An 18,340-nucleotide genomic window follows, 5' to 3' on the forward strand; every position below is an offset into this window, starting at 1 on the left:
CATCTTTAATTCCAACACTCAGGAGGCTGAGTTAGGCAGATGTCTGTGAGTTCAAGCCCGCCAGGACTATATAGAAATGTCCTATCTCAAAAAGAAGAGGAGGAAGAAGAAAGGGGGTGGGGGAGAAAGGATTGCATTTGTTTTTATCTGTGTGGATGTTTGTCTGCATGTGTGTCTATGCACCTTGTGTGTGTCTGCTCTACACAGAGACCAGAAGAGGGTGTCTGATCCATCAGATCCTCTGGGATTGCAGTTACAGATTGTGAGCCACTACGTGGATGCTGGGAGTCAAATGCAGGGCCTCTGTCAGTGCTTTTAAACCCTGAGCCATCTCTCCAGCCCCCTCCAGCTTATTCTTTGAGATAGCTGAAGCTGGAATCAAACATCCTGCTCTGTAAACCCAGCAGTGGTGGCGTACACCTTTAATCCCAGCACTTGAGACAGAGGCAGGCGGATCTCTGTGAGTTTGAAGTCACCAGAGTGAGCTCCAGGACAGCCATAATTACCGCTGAGAAAACCTGTCTCCAAACAGAAACAAACAGATGAAAGTTGTGGTTCTGGTCCTTCGTGAACATTGTTTCAGGTGGAGCTGCTGGAGCTCCACCCACCCAGCGCTCTTTACCCTGTGCCTTTCTCCCATAGAAGGGCGTGTCCTAACTTTCTGGCACTAGGAGGTGCCACAGGTTCACCTTTCCCTGTCCCAACCCTAGGATGAGACACTGCTCCAAAGACACATATACTTCAATCAACCTGGCATGGTGACACATGTTGTGTCCCTAGCACTCAGGGGGCAGAGGTTGGAGAACTGCCACAGTTTCAAGGCCAGCTGAGCAGTGGTTCTCAGTCTGTGGGCTGTGACTCCTTCAGCCACTCTGCAGATCAGACATTTACATTACAATTCCTAACAGTGGCAAAATTACAGCTGTGAAGTAGCAATGAACATAATTTTATGATGAGATGTCACCACAACATGAGGAACTGGATTATAGGGTGGCAAAGTTAGAAAGTTAAGAACCACGGAGGTAATGTGTTCCAGGCCAGCCAAGGATACATAGTGAAACTTTGTCTCAAAATAACCAAGAAACCTAAACAAAAAGAAGTATTTTTAAAAACAAGCTAATAGTACAAATAAATATACTGTGTCACGTTTGAAAACCTGAATTTTAAAAAAGTTAATTGGCCAGGCAGTGGTGGCGCGTGCCTTTAATCCCAGCACTCAGGAGACAGACGCAGGCAGAACTCTGTGAGTTCAAGGCCACCTTGGTCTACAGAGAAACCTTGCCTCAGAAAACCAAAAAAAAAAAGTTGATTGTTCAGTTACCATTTAAAACCAGGCCTGGAGAGAAGGTTTGGCATTTAAGATCACTGGTTGTTTTTCCAAAGGATGGGTTAGAATCCCAGCACCCCACAAGGTGGCAGTTCAAAGCAGTCTGTAAAACCAGTTCCAAGGGATCTAGCGCCCTCTATTGGCCTCCTTGAACACTGGATGCATGTAGTACACAGACAAACACGCAAGTAAAATTCCCAAACATAAAAAAAAAAATAAATCCTTTAATCCCTGCACTCAGGAGGCAGAGGCAGGCAGACCTCTGATTTTTAGGCCAGCCTGATCACAGGGTGTAGATCAGGGTGAGTTCTAGGACAGCCAAGGCTATACAGAGAAACCCTCCCTCAAAAAATAATAATAATCTTAATTTTTTTAATTAAAACATACACTGGGTGGTGGTGCATCCCTTTAATCCCAGTACTTGGGAGGCCGACACTCAAGGACAGCCTGGTCTACAGAGCTAGTTCCTGAGTTCCTGGACATCCAAGGCGGTTACACGGTGAAACACTGTCTTGAAAATTAATTAATGAATAGATAGATAAATGGATAGATGATAGATAGATAGATGGATGGATGGATGGATGGATGGATGATAAAACACACACCAGGTCCAGCAAGATGGATCATCAGATAAAGGCACTTGATGCACAAGCTTGACAACTTGAATTCGATCCTTTGATCCCACATAAAGATCCAAAACACAGGCGGGCTCTTTCTTGGCTTGCAGGAGTCCTAGTCACTCTGTAGCCACTCAGCATGAGAGTCACTGTCCAGCCCTCTAAAGAGGGCTCAAGTTCCTTTGTCATCCCCAGACTGAGCTGGAGTCATTTCTGGGGTCTTTCCCTCTCCAGCCTTCCCCCACTTAGCCCTGAGGGGTGACGGTCCAGAAGTTTCTAGACTTTCTCCAGGTGACAAAGGACAGGAAGACCCTAGGAAGGAAGTGGCAAGAGAGGCAGAGCAGGACGTGAGTTTGGGATGATCAGGTCTCTGGGGCTCCTGGGAACTGGGCCAGTGCTTGCAAAACCCAGTTGTAAATGAAACATGGCTTCTCAGGAGCAGCCAGGGCTTTCTGCAGAAGAGGGTGTCTCAGGAAGGAGTCACCGTCACAAACCGGAAGAGAGGGAGACTGTGGCTTATGGGGAACTGCGTGACTCATCGCTGGCTCTGCCAGCTGCCTCTGAGAAGTGTCGGACAGCCCAGGGCTTGGAAACACTGGTGGAACCCCTGTCCAGTTCCCTCACCAGAGGACCACCCAGGCAGCTGAAGTGGTTCCTAAATCCAACATGTCACTTTGTGATTTCACCATCTGAAGAGCGGTTGCCATAGAGAGTGATGCCCACTATGACTGAGTACACATGAAAGAGGGGATGCAGGAGATGAGGGTGCAGTGTGCTGAGCTCAGCAGCAGTGACCATGAGCATGCCACATGCCCAGCACCAGTCATGAGCTGGCACTCAGCAAGGAGAATTTGGTTCCCCTCTCTGTTCAGCCCCCCCCCCCGCGCAAAAATAAATAAGACCAAGAACTAAACAAACCTTCATGTTTTGATGACATTTAGTAAATCTTAAGGAACAATCTCATGACCAACTAGCCATGTGTACTTCCTCCTCCTCACAGCCTCCCAAAGCCTCCACAAAGCAGGATCAGGGAGATGGCTGCAGCAGAGAAGGCTGCCGATTTTCCAGCCCCACCAACTCTGGGCCTTAACTTTACCCTTCCCAACCTTTGAGTGACATCTTCTCAGCTCTCCAGTTCTTCTATGAGAGCAAGCCACAGTGGTGCACATCCGTAATCCCAGCACTCAGGAGACAAACAGAAGAAGCTCACAAGTTGGGATCAAGCCTTGTCAACGTAGCAAGACCTTGTCAATAGATAAATATGCAAATAAGAAAAGAAAGCAAGCCAGCGTGGTGGCACGTGCCTTTAATTCCAGCATTTGGGAAGCAGAGGCAGATTGATTTCTGTGAGTTTAAGACCAGACAGGTCTACATAGTGAGTTCCTGGTGAAGTAAGGCTACACAGTGGGACCCTGTCTCAAAAAAAGAAAAGAAGCTGGGTGGTATTGACACATGCCTTTAATCCCAGCACTCGGGAGGCAGAGGCAGGTGGATCTCTGTGAGTTCAAGGCCAGCCTGGTCTACAGAGCGAGTTCCAGAACAGGTTCCAAAGCAACACAGAGAAACCCTGTCTCAAAAAACCAAAAAGAGAAAGAGGAAAACAGTTAATATCCAAATCACAGACACAGCATCCAATACAAGGAAAGGGATAAGAAGTTCTGTGTTTCTCCATGAAGCAGGATGCTTTTCAGCAGAAAACCAAATAAAGGATAGTATGCAGGCCACAGACATGGACTTTCACCATCATAAGCCTGTGTGAAAATGGAACTATATCATTATAGAAGGAGTCTATTTACCTAAAATTCCAAGCAGAAAGCACAGCACACAAGGGAGCAACATGGGGGATGACCAGCACAGCAGTTCCTCCAGACAAGGGAAAGCAGTGTGGTTGGGGAACCCAGACGTCCTCAAAGGCACAACACTAACCTATTGGTCAAGTTAGATGATGGATAAATGGAAAGCTAGGCATGATGGCACATGCCTGTCACCCCAGCATGTGGGAACTCGAGGGAGAGGATTGGGATTCAAGGAGAGCCTCTGCAACTTAGCGAATTCAATGCTAGGTTGGTCTCCAGGAGACCCTGTCTCAGAACACAAAACAAGACTGTAGAGATGGCTCAACCATTAAGAGCACTTAGCACGTACTGCTATTGCAGAGAACTCAGGTCCAGTTCCCACATGACAGCTCATAACAGTCCCTAACTCCAGCTCCAGGGGATCTGACACCCTCTTCTCACCTCTGAGGGCATCGGGCATGCATGTGGCACACAAAATTAGATGGGGGCAAAATATTCATATATGTAAATAAAATAAATCCTTTAAAAACAACACAAAGTGTAACATAGGTGCGGTTTTAAAAATTATTATTGGGAGCTGGAGAGATAGCTCAGCAGTTAAGAGCACTGGCTGCTCTTTCAGAGGATCCTGGTTTGACTTCCAGCATCCACATTGCAGCTTACAACCATCTGTATAACTCCAGTTCCAGGGATCCTAAGCTCCTTCTAGCCTGCTGGGGCACCAGATATACACATGGTATGCAAAACACCCATGCTCATAAATCAATAAGATGATTAAAAAAATAAAGCCAATACAATTATTGTTATCATTTTTAGGCTGAACGTGTACAGTTGTATATGTAGTGTCTTTTACTATAAAACCATTTTAATAAACAGACAGCACTCTTAGGAGACACCTATACTTGACAAGCAAGTGTAACACAACTAAAGTAACAAGCACTTCATTTTGAGTGTTTTGGCTTCTCGAGCCTCAGTTTCCCTATATACAAGCATACGGATGATGTAATAGACTTTGTTCTCCATGTGCAGGTCCTGGGGTTCCTTTCTCCCTCTCCTCTGCCCCTCTCTCTCCTCTGGCACATGCACACACACACACACACAGTAACAGCCAGGATCCCTCTGCCATGGATCAACGCTGGCCCCCAGAATACTCATAGTGGTCCCTGATTCTCTGGAATCAAATCTCCTGGTCTTGATGTCTCTGGCTGAGGCCATTCAACCTTTTTCTGCATCTCCGGAGGTAATGGAGCTGGCAGGATAGCTCCTGCCTGTAACTGCAGCATTCAGGAGGCTGAGGTAGGAGGCTACTGGGCTCTTCAAGGATAGCACGGGCTGTGTAGCTTGACCTTGTATCAGGAAGAACACAAAACCCAAAGGAAATAAAAGGTCCACAAGTACAGGGATCTGTCCATTCTGAGCCCCAGGTAGATACAGTAAAGGACTGTGCTCATCTGAGGGATCTTGACCAGTGACCTCTTGAGAGTGAGTGATAGGATGAGTTTTGCAGTGTGCTTAACAGCATTCTTCATGAACTCTCCCAAAGAGACTAGCGTCAATGCCCCTCCTTTCCCTGGCTTTTCCTCCACCACTGTGCATCTGTTGGAGTGGTGCCCTCCTGTCTTTGGAAGGTATTTATTTCAGGAAAAGTGCCCCTAACACTGAGTTTGGCTCCATCTCTGAAGGGGCTTCAGACACAGCCTATGGGACTGAAATGGAGTGGCCCGGTCTCCACCTAACAGGAAGGTGCGACCTCCAATGGCGGTGGTCTCACTTGAGCACCTGGAAGTCTGGACCAGGTCGGTGGGCCTGTCAAGTTGTTGAGCTGAGCCATCGAGGCCGTGCTATTCCGGTTTTGCACAGTGCGCAGAACCTGTATCTGCAGCGCCTGCCTTAAGCTGTAGGATGGCACAAGCTCCAAGCCGCCCAGACTTGGAGTGGCCAGGGGCGTGGCTAAGGATGCTGGGGCGGGGTCTGGTCAGGGACGGGGCGGGACCAGCGTGGGTCGCCAGGGGCGTGGCCGGGGCAGGAGCGAGGCGGAGCAGGAAGGGGCGGCGGCCCTGCCCGGCTTCCGCGTCACGGCCCTTAAAGCACCTGCCCGCCTGTCGCGGCTACGAAGGTGCAGTCGGAGCTCGGGACTCGGCTCCATGGACGCTCTACGGGCTGCGTCCGTCACTCGGAGGGGTGAGTGAGTGTTGCGGGGTGGCATGAGTGGTGCGCTGTGTTGGGTCCGGCCTCGGAAGGGTCGCAGTCCGCGTCTTCATCGCGGATCGCGGGGACCCCGCCGAGTCCACCCCGGTGAGTGGAGCGGTGTGTCTTGGGGCACCCAGCACGCGCAAGGCTCTAACCGGGGCCGCCTCGCGTCATCGGGCCTGGTAGCCAACCAGAGTCTCCCAGCAACTTTTCTCCCTGTGGGTCACCCCGGAAACTTGTCCTTCCCGGAATGGGACTCCGGCCCTGGGCTCTTAGTATGAGACTCTAGAACGAAGGCGATGGCCACAACGGGGAAGCCCCCTGGGTCCCCTGCGCACTTCCAGTCCCCAGTTCCCTTCTGAGAGCCCCGCCCCTGCCTTCTGGGTCCCTTGGTGGAACAAGACGGGTTTGGGGGTGGAGTCAGACAAGTTGAAAGTTTTTGTGTCACAAACTCTGAGTTGATGACCTTGAGTAAATTCTTATTGCCTGTGCCTCAGTTTCCCCTATTTAAGAATAAACTCCTTGCCGAGAGCTCTTGAGATCACAGTCTGAGCTGACACAGGAGAATAGCTCAGTTCATGTTACCTTATCCTGTAGGGGAGAGAGGCTGAAAGAGCTACAGTGGGTATTTCTTGCCCCTAACGCTGTGGTCTCGTCCATAGGTACTGTGATGGACGCCTTCCAAGAATCTGAGATATGAGTGACCCCTATAGAAAGAAGCCTATCCAAGAAGCCAGTCCCACCATGAGTCTGTGGGATCTTGAGGACAGCCACAGCTGCAGGGGTCGCCCTCAGCCAGTCCAGGACCCTGAGACTAAAGAAGCCTCTGCTGAGTTGCAGATGAAGGTGGACTTCTTTCGGAAGCTGGGCTACTCATCCTCCGAGATCCACAGTGTCCTGCAGAAGCTGGGGGTCCAAGCGGATACCAACACGGTGCTGGGGGAACTGGTGAAGCATGGTTCAGCTACTGAGCGCGAGTGCCAGGCCTCCACAGACCCCTGTCCCCAGCTCCCCCTGGTGCCCAGGGGCGGAAGCACCCCCAAACCTTCCTCTCTAGAACCTTCACTCCCAGAGGAGGACAAGGAGGGCAGTGACCTGAGGCCTGTGGTCATCGATGGAAGCAATGTGGCCATGAGGTATGTGTCAGTTCTGAGGAGAGGACCTGTGGAAATGTCTGTGGCTCTTCCTTTGGGACAAAAAAAAAAAAAAAAAAAAAAGCTTGGCTTTCCTCGTGGATTGTTGAGGAATGCAAACACTCTCTGCGAGGTTCCGTCGTGTGCCAGGAGGCTCCCTGAAACCTTAAGACTTCTTGGAGCATTTCATGAATGTCCTAAGAAGGAAAATAGGAGCTTAGACCCTTGCCCAGAGTCACGCTCCTTGATAAATTAGCAGCAGGCATTCAAACTCAGCCTTCTGTGCCCAGAGTGTACTTTGTACTGTGGTCTCTCCTGAGCCCAGTTCTCTTCTTGCCTCTGACATGAGGCAGGACAATGTAGGGGAATGGCCTGTGGGCTCGAGCTTTCTGGGAGCCAGTCGCTTCACCAGTTGGGCCGTTTCTTCACTCTCTCCTCAGTCTTTCCTCTCAGGTGGCCCTTGAGGGGAGAAAATGCATAAAACGTGGAGAGTTGTAAGTACTAAGTGAATAGTTGTCCTTCAGTGACTGAGTCCTCCGGGACCTCCTTGTCCTAGACTTGAGCGCTCCCATAGAAGCAAGGCTTAGTTAACTATTACGAGCGAGCAGCGTCCTAGCCCTAACCAGGTGTGACCTATTGGCCGGATCTGCCTCCCTGGGTGTGTGCAGGTGGCCTGATGCCCTGGGCTCACGTGAGCCCTGATGGGATCTATATTGGCTGAACTGATACTGCTTGGGCTGGACTCATCTCAGGGGGTTCCCAGACCTTTGCAGATTGCTCAGGGAAGGAGGCGGGGTGGAGGCAGAAATTGAGCCAGGCTGCCTCTGACCTTAGGGAGCCCTTGACTTCTCCCTTCCATCCAGGCCGCACCCTTCAGTCCTGCTTTCTCCCTGTTGCCTGCACAGCGGGCTGGGTGAGTCAGGCCTAGGTGGATCACACACAAGGAAAAGTTCCTGTTGGCAGGGACCAGGGGAGACCCCAGCAAGAGAACAGGAAGAGGGGAAGTCTCTTTCCTGGTTGCCCCAAGGGCTGTCCCAGGTGAACTGCCCAACTTGTCACGATGCCAGCCAGCTTCTTCCCTACCTGGCATTTGGTCCCACCTACTCCCAACCCAGCTGGGCCAGCTGAGCTGTCTAGCTGGCCCCGGCCCTACTTAGTTGGTACACGGGGGCAGCCCTCTTCAACACCTTTGGGTCCGTCTTCACATCTTTAAAATGAACTGATCTTGGAAGGAAGGCTGAGAAACGCTGGCTTCCATGTCAGAGGGCAGCAGGTCAAACTTGTCCCTTCAGAGGCTGCCGTTCTCTTGGAGGTTCTGAGACAGGGTAGGAATTTGGAGAGGTCTGACCTCCCCGAGGAATCGTGGGCTGGGTGTCTTGTGGGCAGCCATGTGCTATGTGTATTTGTATCCTGGGCAGGGGAAGGAGGGGCCTGGGCGGGAGGAGGGGCAGTAGTGGAGGGGTTCAGGAGAGCTGATACCAAAGAGACAGACAGCTACTGTCTGCCGGCCCGCCTGCCTATCTGCTGGGGGTTTCTGAGCTGGGGTGACCACGGAAGGGGAATTCCAGCCTCACACTTCCTGTCTCAGCAGCTGCCTGGTTCCTACCCTGCTGCTCCCCACACACACAAGGGCTAGCCCCCACCATATGCAAATCGTGGGGAAATTCACCTCTGTTTCCTTCTAAGGGAATTTTCCTGTACTCACTAGGCCCAGCCCAGGCAGTTCTTCATACCTGGGGAGGCTAACCCTGCCTTGTCCTTGGGCAGGAGCTGGAGTCTTCCATATGCCCAGCCCATCAGGCTGGGTAGGGGCCCCGACCTGGGGGCATGCGGGACTCTTGAGGGTGGGAGGAAGTTGGTTTTCCTGGGCCAACCAAGCTTCCTGCATTGCAGTGAACTGAATGAGTAGTCCGGGCGGGCGTTCTGGGCCTCAGGCCTCAAGTGCTCTTGCTGCCAAGAATAGGGCTCTGACTACCTGCTGAGGGAACATTCCGGTACCAGCACGGCTGAGAGGAGACTTGTCCCCTGCCAGGAGGTTAAATGCCCAGAGGCAGTACATCGGGAGATCCTCAAGCTTGATGTGGCTGGTCCAGGAGGGGCCATGAATCCACAGAGAGGTCAGGGGACATGTGGACATGGCACACTCAGGACAGTAAGCCATGGTGCAGACAACTACCTCACATCTGGAGGAGACAACAGATGGTCCAGGGAAGGAGACAGTCTGATGGGGCCGTGGGCTTTGTGAAGCCACAGGCGGGGATGTTCCTCAGAGGTTTTGACATGTCACCTGGCTTCCGAAAGGAAGTGTGAGAATTTGCCGAGCCCATCATTTCTCTGGCTCAGGGGTGTCCCTCTCCATATGCAGAAATATACGCCATCGATGCTTGAGTTCTGACACTCCTCCTGCCACATCCTCGATCTCCACATCTTCAGTAAGGGCATCGACAGTGACCCAGTAACCCCACACTCCAGTCTGGCTCTCCACCTCTTAGCACTAGCCAGGTTACTTGTGCGTGTCATGGAGTCTTCTTCCCAGCACTGAGATGGTCTAGGTGGAGCGATTGTCTAGGTGGACTCTGTGCCCTTCCCAGCCATCAGGGATGTTGGTACCTAAATGCCAACAGGAGTGGTTCTGTTCACATTGGCTGCTGTGTGACCCATGGTGACTAAGTTACCCTCTCTGGACCCTCTGAACAGAGGGTAATAGCAGTGGTCTTCTTGTGGGCTTGATGATGATTCCAGGGAGAGCACAGAGCGGCCAGGTTTGCAGCTCCCCATGAGTTTTGACTCCGCTGCCTTGGGGATGACTTTGTTTCCTCTACAGTTCAGAGACTGAGAGACTCTGGAGCCTCACCCTCACCCCATCCCACCCCCACCCCAGATAGCCTCCATGCCTCCAGCTGCCCCACTCCCCACTCTCTGTCTCTTGGGACTCCAGCTATCACCCCCCTCTCCCCAAAGCTACCCACAGGATGTGGTCTGCCATGGACTTGCCTCTTTTGCGTAACATTTATTCTATTTTATTTGCCAAATATGAGTCTGAGTCGCTCACTATGGGGCTAACCAGAGGCTGGGATTGCTGGGGAGGGAGCCCCCCTTCAGCACTTCCAGGAACTCCACCTTACCTGCGTCTTTAGCCTCAAGCCCTCCTGGTGTGAAATGGCTTGTCTAAGAAAGGTGCCCTCTACCAAGCTCTTGGGCAGAGACACAGGCTAGGGCAGCCTAGGAGCCAGCTAGGTTACTTCTGAGGAAAGCCATGTTTAGATAGAGCAAGCCCAAGGCCTGATGCCCCAGCCCTTCTTGTGAGCAAGCAGAGTTCCCCAGCAATTTCCTGCCCATCTTTCTGCCAGGAGTCACACCCGCCCTGGGGCGGCGGCAGTGGCCCCCCCCCACGCAGACATGCAGGGAGGGGCAGGCTTGCAGGGAACTGGCCTCTTGAGAGGAAAAGAGGTGGCCTTTCACTTTCGCCCTGAAAATTTCCTGGAGTGCCTTCTGGCTGTTATTTCCTGACCCCTGTAGAAGGGTGACTCCCCATGCTCCTTTCCTGCACCCTTTGGGGACCCAAGCCAGCCGAGACCTTGTGCATAGACTGAACTTTAATCCGGAACAGTCTGGTTTCTCTCCTGCTTAACATGGCTGGTGCCTCCCCCGCCTCCTCCTCCTCCGCTGGTGCCTCTTTGCTGTATAGTGTTGAGGGAAAGAAGTGACTCAGCCTAAGTGTGCAAATCTGTGTCCCTGTGGTCCCCTTGGCTCCTGGGTAGGACAGGATCCCCAAGTCTCCCATCACCTTTACCCACCCCCAGATATGTTGCAAGTGGCCCGACCCTCCCCCTCTTCGTGGGGAGCCAGTGTGGCTAGATTCCTGGGTGGATCCACACTTTGAGGAGATGGAATCTTAGGGAAAGTCCCATCTGGGGCTGGCCACCAGGCGCTGTGGGAACGGGCCCAGGGACAAGGCCTTAGGCCCTACAGGCAGAGAGCCAGGGACTGAGTCCTGCAGCTACCCGGCAAGGCCAAGCAGGGCTGGAGCGTGGCCCACTTCCCACTTCTGCTCCGGCCTGGGTGACCACAGACTGGCTACTCTGTGAGCTAACTTATCCCTCCTCTGCCAGTCACGGGAACAAGGAAGTCTTCTCTTGTCGGGGCATTCTGCTGGCTGTGAACTGGTTTCTGGAGCGGGGCCACACAGACATCACCGTGTTTGTACCATCATGGAGGAAGGAACAGCCTCGGCCAGATGTGCCCATCACAGGTATGTGTGCTGGAAGTGGGGTGGCCTCACTGTACCAGCGACCTTGGTGCTCCCCAAAAGAGTCCTTGAATAGGGCCAACACCTTCTAGATGATAAGCAAGGGCCAGCCTGTCTTTTTTCTTTTTTATTTGTTTATTAAAGATTTCTGTCTCTTCCCCGCCACCTCCTCCCATTTCCCTCCCCCACTTAAGTCCCCCCCCCAGCCCGAAAAGCAATCAGGGTTCCCTGTCCAGTGGGAAGTCCAAGGAACCCCCACCTCCATCCAGGTCTAGCAAGTTGAGCATCCAAACTGCCTAGGCTCCCACAAAGCCGGTGCGTGCAGTAGGATCAGAAACCCATTGCCATTGTTCTTGAGTTCTCAGTAGTCCTCATTGTCCGCTATGTTCAGAGAGTCCAGTTTTATCCCAGGCTTTTCCAGACACAGGCCAGCTGGCCTTGGTGAGTTCCCAGTAGAACATCCCCATTGTCTCAGTGTGTAGGTGCACCCCTCGCGGTCCTGAGTTCCTTGCTCGTACTCTCTCTCCTTCTGCTCCTGATTTGGACCTCAGCCTGTCTTTTTTTCAATGCCTGCTGCCTTCAGCAGCCCAGCTCAGATGAGAATGGCTGGGAGTCACCTTGTGTAGTCTTGAGGTGTCTCATCCTATAGGAGAGGCATCCCTTGTTCTGTATCCCCAGTGGCAGAGGGGCAGTATAGTTTCATGATTGAGACCGTGGGTGCTGGGACAAGAAGACAAGGTGAGAGGCTTGGCCCCAAGTAACCCAGACAAGGGTCTTAGGGCTGTGAGCCTTGAGCTCTTCAGCTTGAAATGGGGCAGGGTGGAGGTGTGCTGACAATATCCACCAAACACTGCCAGAGGAGCAATTGAGACGGTATGGAAGTGCTTAACCCAGCACAGCGAGAATGCGTGGTGTGTTCAGGCTGCGGCCATCACCCCCATGAGAGCCCCCACCTTGAGGAGGAGGAAGTAAGAAGACAGTTTCTTTAGAAGTCTGCAAGGCTGGGCCAGGCTGGGGACTCCTGCGCCTCTTCTGAATAAGGCTGGGAACGTTGTTCTGAGTGTGTGAGGGACATGGCCAGTACACTTCTTCCTGAACCCCTATGGTGGGGGACACAGGCAGGACACATAGGCCAGAGGAGAAGCAGGAAGAGCCACTCTGGGCTCAGCATTCCTGCCGAATGGAACGCTCATGCACACAGGTGCACTTGGTTTCCACATGGCTGCCTGGTTTCTGTCCTCTCGAAACTGGTGTGAACAGCCTCTGAACCCAGCCACTGTGAGCCATGGAGCCTTGTTGGGTGTCTCGGGGTCCCCAGGGGCCCCTGACCGGCACCTCTGTCATCCCCCAGACCAGCACATTCTGCGGGAACTAGAGAAAAAGAAGATCCTGGTGTTCACACCATCCAGGCGTGTAGGTGGCAAGCGTGTGGTGTGCTATGATGACCGCTTCATTGTGAAGCTGGCCTATGAATCCGACGGGGTGGTAGTCTCCAATGACACGTACCGGGACCTCCAAGGCGAGCGGCAGGAGTGGAAGCGCTTCATTGAGGAGCGGCTGCTCATGTACTCTTTCGTCAACGACAAGTACGTTCCTGCTGGAGGACTGGGAACTGGGAGAGATCCTGGGGGACTCTGTGGGCCCATGGTCTGGGTTGCAGCTTAGGCAGTGACATGAGTAACGGAGAGAAGGCTAGGGCCAGCAGAGCTTTTGACTGGGGGCTGGGGGTTGAAGCTAGCTTGAGACAGACCCAATACATTCCTCGATGGCTCTCTCCAGTAAGTCTATGGCAGCATACATTCCAAGATGCAGTTAGCTTGTGGCTTCTTGAGAACTCCCAGCCTAGGGAGTGCCCTGAAGGTAATCCTGAGCTATACCCCTCTGAACTGAGGGATCCCCTCTTCCTTTGGGGTGAGCCAACTGCAGACTCAGAATTGGGGCATCCTGCAGACAGGCAGTTTGGGGGCTGATCTCTCCCCAGGAAGCCTGGCTATCCAGCCCTTTCCTTGGGCCCTCTTCATGACTTCCTTCTCCTGAGCGTTCGTTTCATCTACCACAGGTTCATGCCCCCTGATGACCCTTTGGGACGGCATGGGCCTAGCCTGGACAACTTCCTGCGTAAGAAGTCACTGCCTTCTGAACACAGGAAGCAGCCATGTCCCTATGGTGAGACCCAGCTCCGTCTTCAGTACCCTTTTTTACCTTCCCTCTTGTCTGCCCGTTCACCTAGGCCTGCCTGTGCTTCCTTGTGGAGACTACCTAGACCCCAAGTCCCTGCGCCTCCTCTTCTCTCTGGCCCCATTTCGAGACGCTCTTTGTCCTTCTTGCAGGGCGGAAGTGTACCTATGGAATCAAGTGCCGGTTCTTCCACCCTGAGCGGCCGAGCCGCCCCCAGCGTTCCGTGGCTGATGAGCTCCGCGCTAATGCCCTCCTCTCACCCCCCAGGACCCCAGTGAAGGACAAAAGTGGCCAGAGGCCTTCCCCTGCCTCTCAGCCCCGCTCTGTGTCTCCAGAAGCTGAGAAGAGCAGTCTAGATGGGAAAAAACTGGGGGCCAGATCATCCCCAGGCCCCCACCAAGAAGGCTCCACACAGACCTTTACTACGGCTGGCAGGAGCCTCCCTGTCAGTGGGGGCAGCTTTGGGCCCACCGAGTGGATCCCACCCACCCTGGACTCGCTCCCATACACCTCCCAGGAGTGCCTTGATTCAGGCATCGGTTCCCTGGAGAGCCAGATGTCGGAATTATGGGGGGTGCGAGGAGGCAGCCCTGGGGAGTCGGGCTCCACTCGGGGTCCTTATGCTGGTTATCACACCTATGGGTCTGAGCTCCCAGCAGCACCTGCCTTTGCTCCCTTTAGACAGCCCATGGGTGCTGGCCACTTCAGTGTCCCCGCCGAGTATATGCCCCAGCTGCCCACCTTTCCAGCCAGAGAGTACTGGTCTGAGCCATACCCTTTGCCCTCACCCACCCCAGTCCTTCAAGAGCCCCAGAGGCCCAGCCCAGGGGCTAGTGGGGGCCCCTGGGGCAGGGTGAGCGAAAGGGCCAAAGAAAGGGCTGGTGTGTACACCAAGTTGTGTGGCGTCTTCCCCCCACACCTGGTAGAAGCTGTGATGGAGCGCTTCCCACAGCTCCTGGACCCCCAGCAGCTGGCCGCCGAGATCCTTTCTTATAAGTCCCAGCACCTCAGTAAGTAAGCCAGGAGGTGGCTCAAGGGGCTGTCAGGCATCACAGATCAGTCCCCAGCCCTTAGCCTACCTTGGAAGAGGGACGAATGGAGCTGGCAAGAGAATCCTCAAACCAAAGACCCCATAGGATTGGTTCTGGCCCTGTGGCACCTCTATCTATCCCGCATGGGTCAGAAGCGATCACCCTGTTGATACACATTGTATCTCTGTCATTTAAGGAGACGTTGCCGGTCAGGCCGTCCATCCGTGGCTGATGCCCAAACCCTCTTTTTTCTCAGAGGGCGGGGAGGGAGGCCTAGGGGAGCAGAGGCCTGAACTAGACCCCACCCTCCACCCTGTCCCTGGGACGCTGGCACCGCCGGCAAGTTGGGCACCATGTGCCTGCCCTCCGAGGCCCCCCTCAAGCCAATGTGGCTTCATCCCTTTTCACAGGGCATGAGGCTTCATGTTAGTAAGCAAGATGCTTCTTATAACCCACCCGCCCGCTCTGTCCACCTACCCCGTCACCCCACCAGGGCTCCAAGGCCCTCTGTCCCACACCTGTTAACCTTTCCCCATGGGTGGGAGGACACATGTATGCTGTGTACAGATACGAAATTGAAATATTTTAAGTGGAAAGAATGACAAAAATAAAGGCTTTTGTGAGTCCTTGAAGAGCTAATTGTCTTTGATATGCGTGTGGGGAGAGGAGTAAGGGCTGATCTGGAGTACCAGAGCCCAGGAGGGCAGGTGGCCTCGAGCTTTCACCCGGGGGGAGCCATTTGACGTCATTCCCTGTCCTCAGAAAGGAAGGTTTCCAGAATTGGTGGGTCCCTTAGAGCTGAGCCTGGATGGGAGGTGGGATGTCCCTGGACACAGCGGTGACAGGTGCCACAAGCAGAAGTGTGACAACAGAGAGCCCTGAGGCTTCAGCGGGATAGTGGTGGCTGGCGGAGCTGTTCCCCTTTTCTATGCTGTAGAATTGAGGGTAGGAAATAAGGAACCGATCAACCACATTATAGCCTTAGAAGGCGGGGCATCTGGGAGGGGGTGAGGGTGGGAGGGAGCTCTTGGGTGCTGCACACCGGACCCTCCTCCCAGATCTGCTGTGTTTGAAGAATGGGGGTTGGGGAAGAGCTGGGGTAGGGACAGCAGCATGGGGAGGCCTTGCCACTGACTGCCACCTGGAGCAAAGGGACTGTCCCTCTCAGACCTCAGTTTCCTCATCCTCTGAAATGGGAATACTAATGGCAGCCACCTTACAGGTTTGTCACGAGGATTCAGTGAGATAATACGTGCTGGGCGTGTGACCTGCCTCCTGCCCCATAAGAACGGCTCATTCGAGGCCTCCAGAAGCATGACTCCTGTGGGTGGCTTCACAGACTGACCCCATCCACGTCAAACTGCTCCCCAGCCTAGACAAGCCCAGGCAAGAGGATGCTTCCCTCCCTCCTCCTTCCTGCTCCAACCTCAAAAATGATCGCATGTATTAAATATTTTAAATGAAAGGCTAGGCTATCACACAGTCCCCGAACAAATACTATCAGCTGGGGGAAATGGAAGAAATTACAGCTTTAATAATCCTACCTTTTTGAACAAGTCCTCGGGTTTGTACTTAATGGCCGGTGCAGCCGTATTTTCTGCTTTAAAAACGACTTCAGTACAAGACAGCTGTGATGCTGTGGAAGAAAATGTCACCCCCGGGGCCCTGCCCACCGGCGCCTGGCCACCCTGTCAGAGATCTCTGCTTGAGGCAGGGATCAGGGTACCTCGCCATGCATGAGCTGGGAGCCTCTCTCCCACAGACATTCAAGGTGTCTGTCCCACGCTCGTTGCTCCCAGCCTCCTCAGGAGGTTTTATCAGCACGAGGAGATGGCAAAGCCTTACTTATACTTTATAATCCAACTACATTTTGCTGTTTAAGGAGCTAGGAATGCAGCCAGCCGCGTTCTCTCCTCAGCACCTGGTGCTGGGGCAGTCACTGGCAACCCCAGCTTCCGCCAAGCTGTGGGAGGGACAGAAGTTCGAGGCCATCTTTGGTTACAAAGCAAGTTCCCAGCCAACTTGGCCTGCGGAGACCCTATCTCAAACGGGGAAACAAAACACACAAGACACACAAACACTCCAGTGTGCTCTCAGGTTAAAGGGCTATTTATGGGCATCTGTTTGTCTTTACGGGATAGGAAGCTAAAATACCGGACCGTCTAGTTTATTATCAGCCGCCTGGCAAGGCTGAGTGACTTGCCCAAGGTCCCACGGAGGAAGAAGGCAGGCTGGGACAGGGCTTTCAGTACTTGTCCCTGATCCCAAAATCTGACACCAGTCTACCGTGACTCAAGCCCTTGCAGAAATGGGAAGAAATGTCCTCCCAGACAGACAACTATAACGCCCGCCCACTTCAGCTGCCCAGGAGGGCCCAGGCTCTGTACAACATAATGGAGCTTGAAATCAAGGGTCCTCTGGAAGGGGAAGTGGGAAACTCTTCTGCCTGGTCCTTCACCAGAGTTGAAGTCATTTGCTGACTGTCCTACGGGGTTGACATATGAGGGAATCCCACGGGCAGACAGGCAGCAGCATTAGTGCCAGCAGGCTGTGGCTATCAGGAGGCAGGGCCTGGCCCTGCTGGTTCACTGACAGGAACCAGCAAGGACTATGGAGCCACACAAAAGGTGCCACCTGGGGCTGGGCCCTGGGGAAGAGAGGGTCAGCTCAGGCCTTCTGTGATGCCTGCCCTGGCACCCATGCTTCCTGACAAGGAAGCCAGCTCAGCTGGACTAGCTGGCCACAGAGCCATGCCTCCAGGCCTCTTTCTCAATCTAGCTTCCGGGCAGGGCTACGCAGGCAGCCAGGCTCAAAGCCAGGGTGTTCTCTGTGACTTGCTTCAGCTTAACTCCGAGGTTCTCAACCTCCTCTTGTCCCCTGGCTCACTAACGCGGGCTTCGAAGGGTGGTGCCCAGTCACAGGGCCTTGGCCTCCCTACCTGTGAACAGGACACAAGGACAGACCACCTCTCCAGATATACAAGAGGCTGCCACAGCTAGACGCAGCTAGAGGCAGCCAGGCGCCAGTTCAAGCCCTGGGCGACTCACCACCCTCCTCACGGGGCCTCAGCTGCCTGGCCCACAGTGATCCACGTGTGAGCTTAACGGGAGAGGGTGGTAAGGACAGAATGTGACTCCTGAGACCAAAGCTCAAGTCACCAGGCAAGCTGCAAGGGATCAAATTCCAAGTAGCTGCCCCAGTTGCTCTTTCCTCCTGCTTTTCCTGGTTACTTGAGCCAAGAGGCTGATGGGGAAATTGGTGTGTATGCAAATTCCCACTGTTGGGAAATGATCCCTAGATGCCAGGCCTTCCCACAGGCCCCTCCCACTTGCACCAGCAGGTGCTGGCCCCTAGGTGCTTCAGCAAGTTCTGTGCCACAGATTTAACCCCTTCAAGCCCCACCCCACCCCCGACCCTGGCCAGCTCAGAAGCCAAAGTGACTGTAGTCTGATATAGGGAATCTCTGCATTCCCTGCCAGACTGAGCCAGCCCAAAATGAAATGAAGCAGCCCTGCTCTGGCTGTCACTGTCTACTCAAGTCTCCAGCAGGCTTCTTCAGGATATGGGAGTACCTGGCAGTCCCTAAAGAAGACCCACCTGGAGATACTAATGTCCCAAGCTGCTGGTCTTTCAGGGGATGAGGGAAGCCAGCGGCTGGGACAAGGCCAACACCCATCTCTGCAACTCTCATTTCTTTTCCTTTCCCCCAACCCTCCCCAGGAGCAGCCTGCACAGAAGGGCAACCCCTGTCTCAAGGAGGTGTTGAGGAGACAAAACTTGGGGGCTGGGTCATCAGATAAGCCCTGTCAGAATGAAGGT

At 53.6% G+C, this 18,340-nt stretch overlaps 1 protein-coding gene across 1 annotated transcript; it reads left to right on the forward strand.

Annotated features, from left to right (window-relative positions):
• Window positions 1–5,868: 5,868 nt before the first annotated feature.
• On the forward strand, window positions 5,869–15,641 carry Zc3h12a (zinc finger CCCH-type containing 12A). The gene is made up of 6 exons (XM_026782168.1): window positions 5,869–5,921; window positions 6,593–7,066; window positions 11,176–11,315; window positions 12,664–12,898; window positions 13,372–13,478; window positions 13,643–15,641. The coding sequence occupies exons 2-6, from the start codon at window positions 6,627–6,629 to the stop codon at window positions 14,506–14,508; spliced, it is 1,788 nt and encodes a 595-aa protein (XP_026637969.1). The 5' UTR covers window positions 5,869–5,921; window positions 6,593–6,626; the 3' UTR covers window positions 14,509–15,641.
• Window positions 15,642–18,340: the final 2,699 nt, after the last annotated feature.

This window comes from Microtus ochrogaster, chromosome 10 (assembly GCF_000317375.1).
Source record: "Microtus ochrogaster isolate Prairie Vole_2 chromosome 10, MicOch1.0, whole genome shotgun sequence".
Lineage (NCBI taxonomy): Eukaryota > Metazoa > Chordata > Mammalia > Rodentia > Cricetidae > Microtus > Microtus ochrogaster.

Bases quoted from the DNA above. Each gene is read 5' to 3' on its own strand.
- Zc3h12a (XM_026782168.1), top strand. From the start codon at position 6,627: ATGAGTGACCCCTATAGAAAGAAGCCTATCCAAGAAGCCAGTCCCACC. The intron at 11,316-12,663 runs GTATGTGTGCTG...GTCATCCCCCAG, and splicing joins GCCAGATGTGCCCATCACAG to ACCAGCACATTCTGCGGGAA. The intron at 12,899-13,371 runs GTACGTTCCTGC...CATCTACCACAG, and splicing joins TACTCTTTCGTCAACGACAA to GTTCATGCCCCCTGATGACC.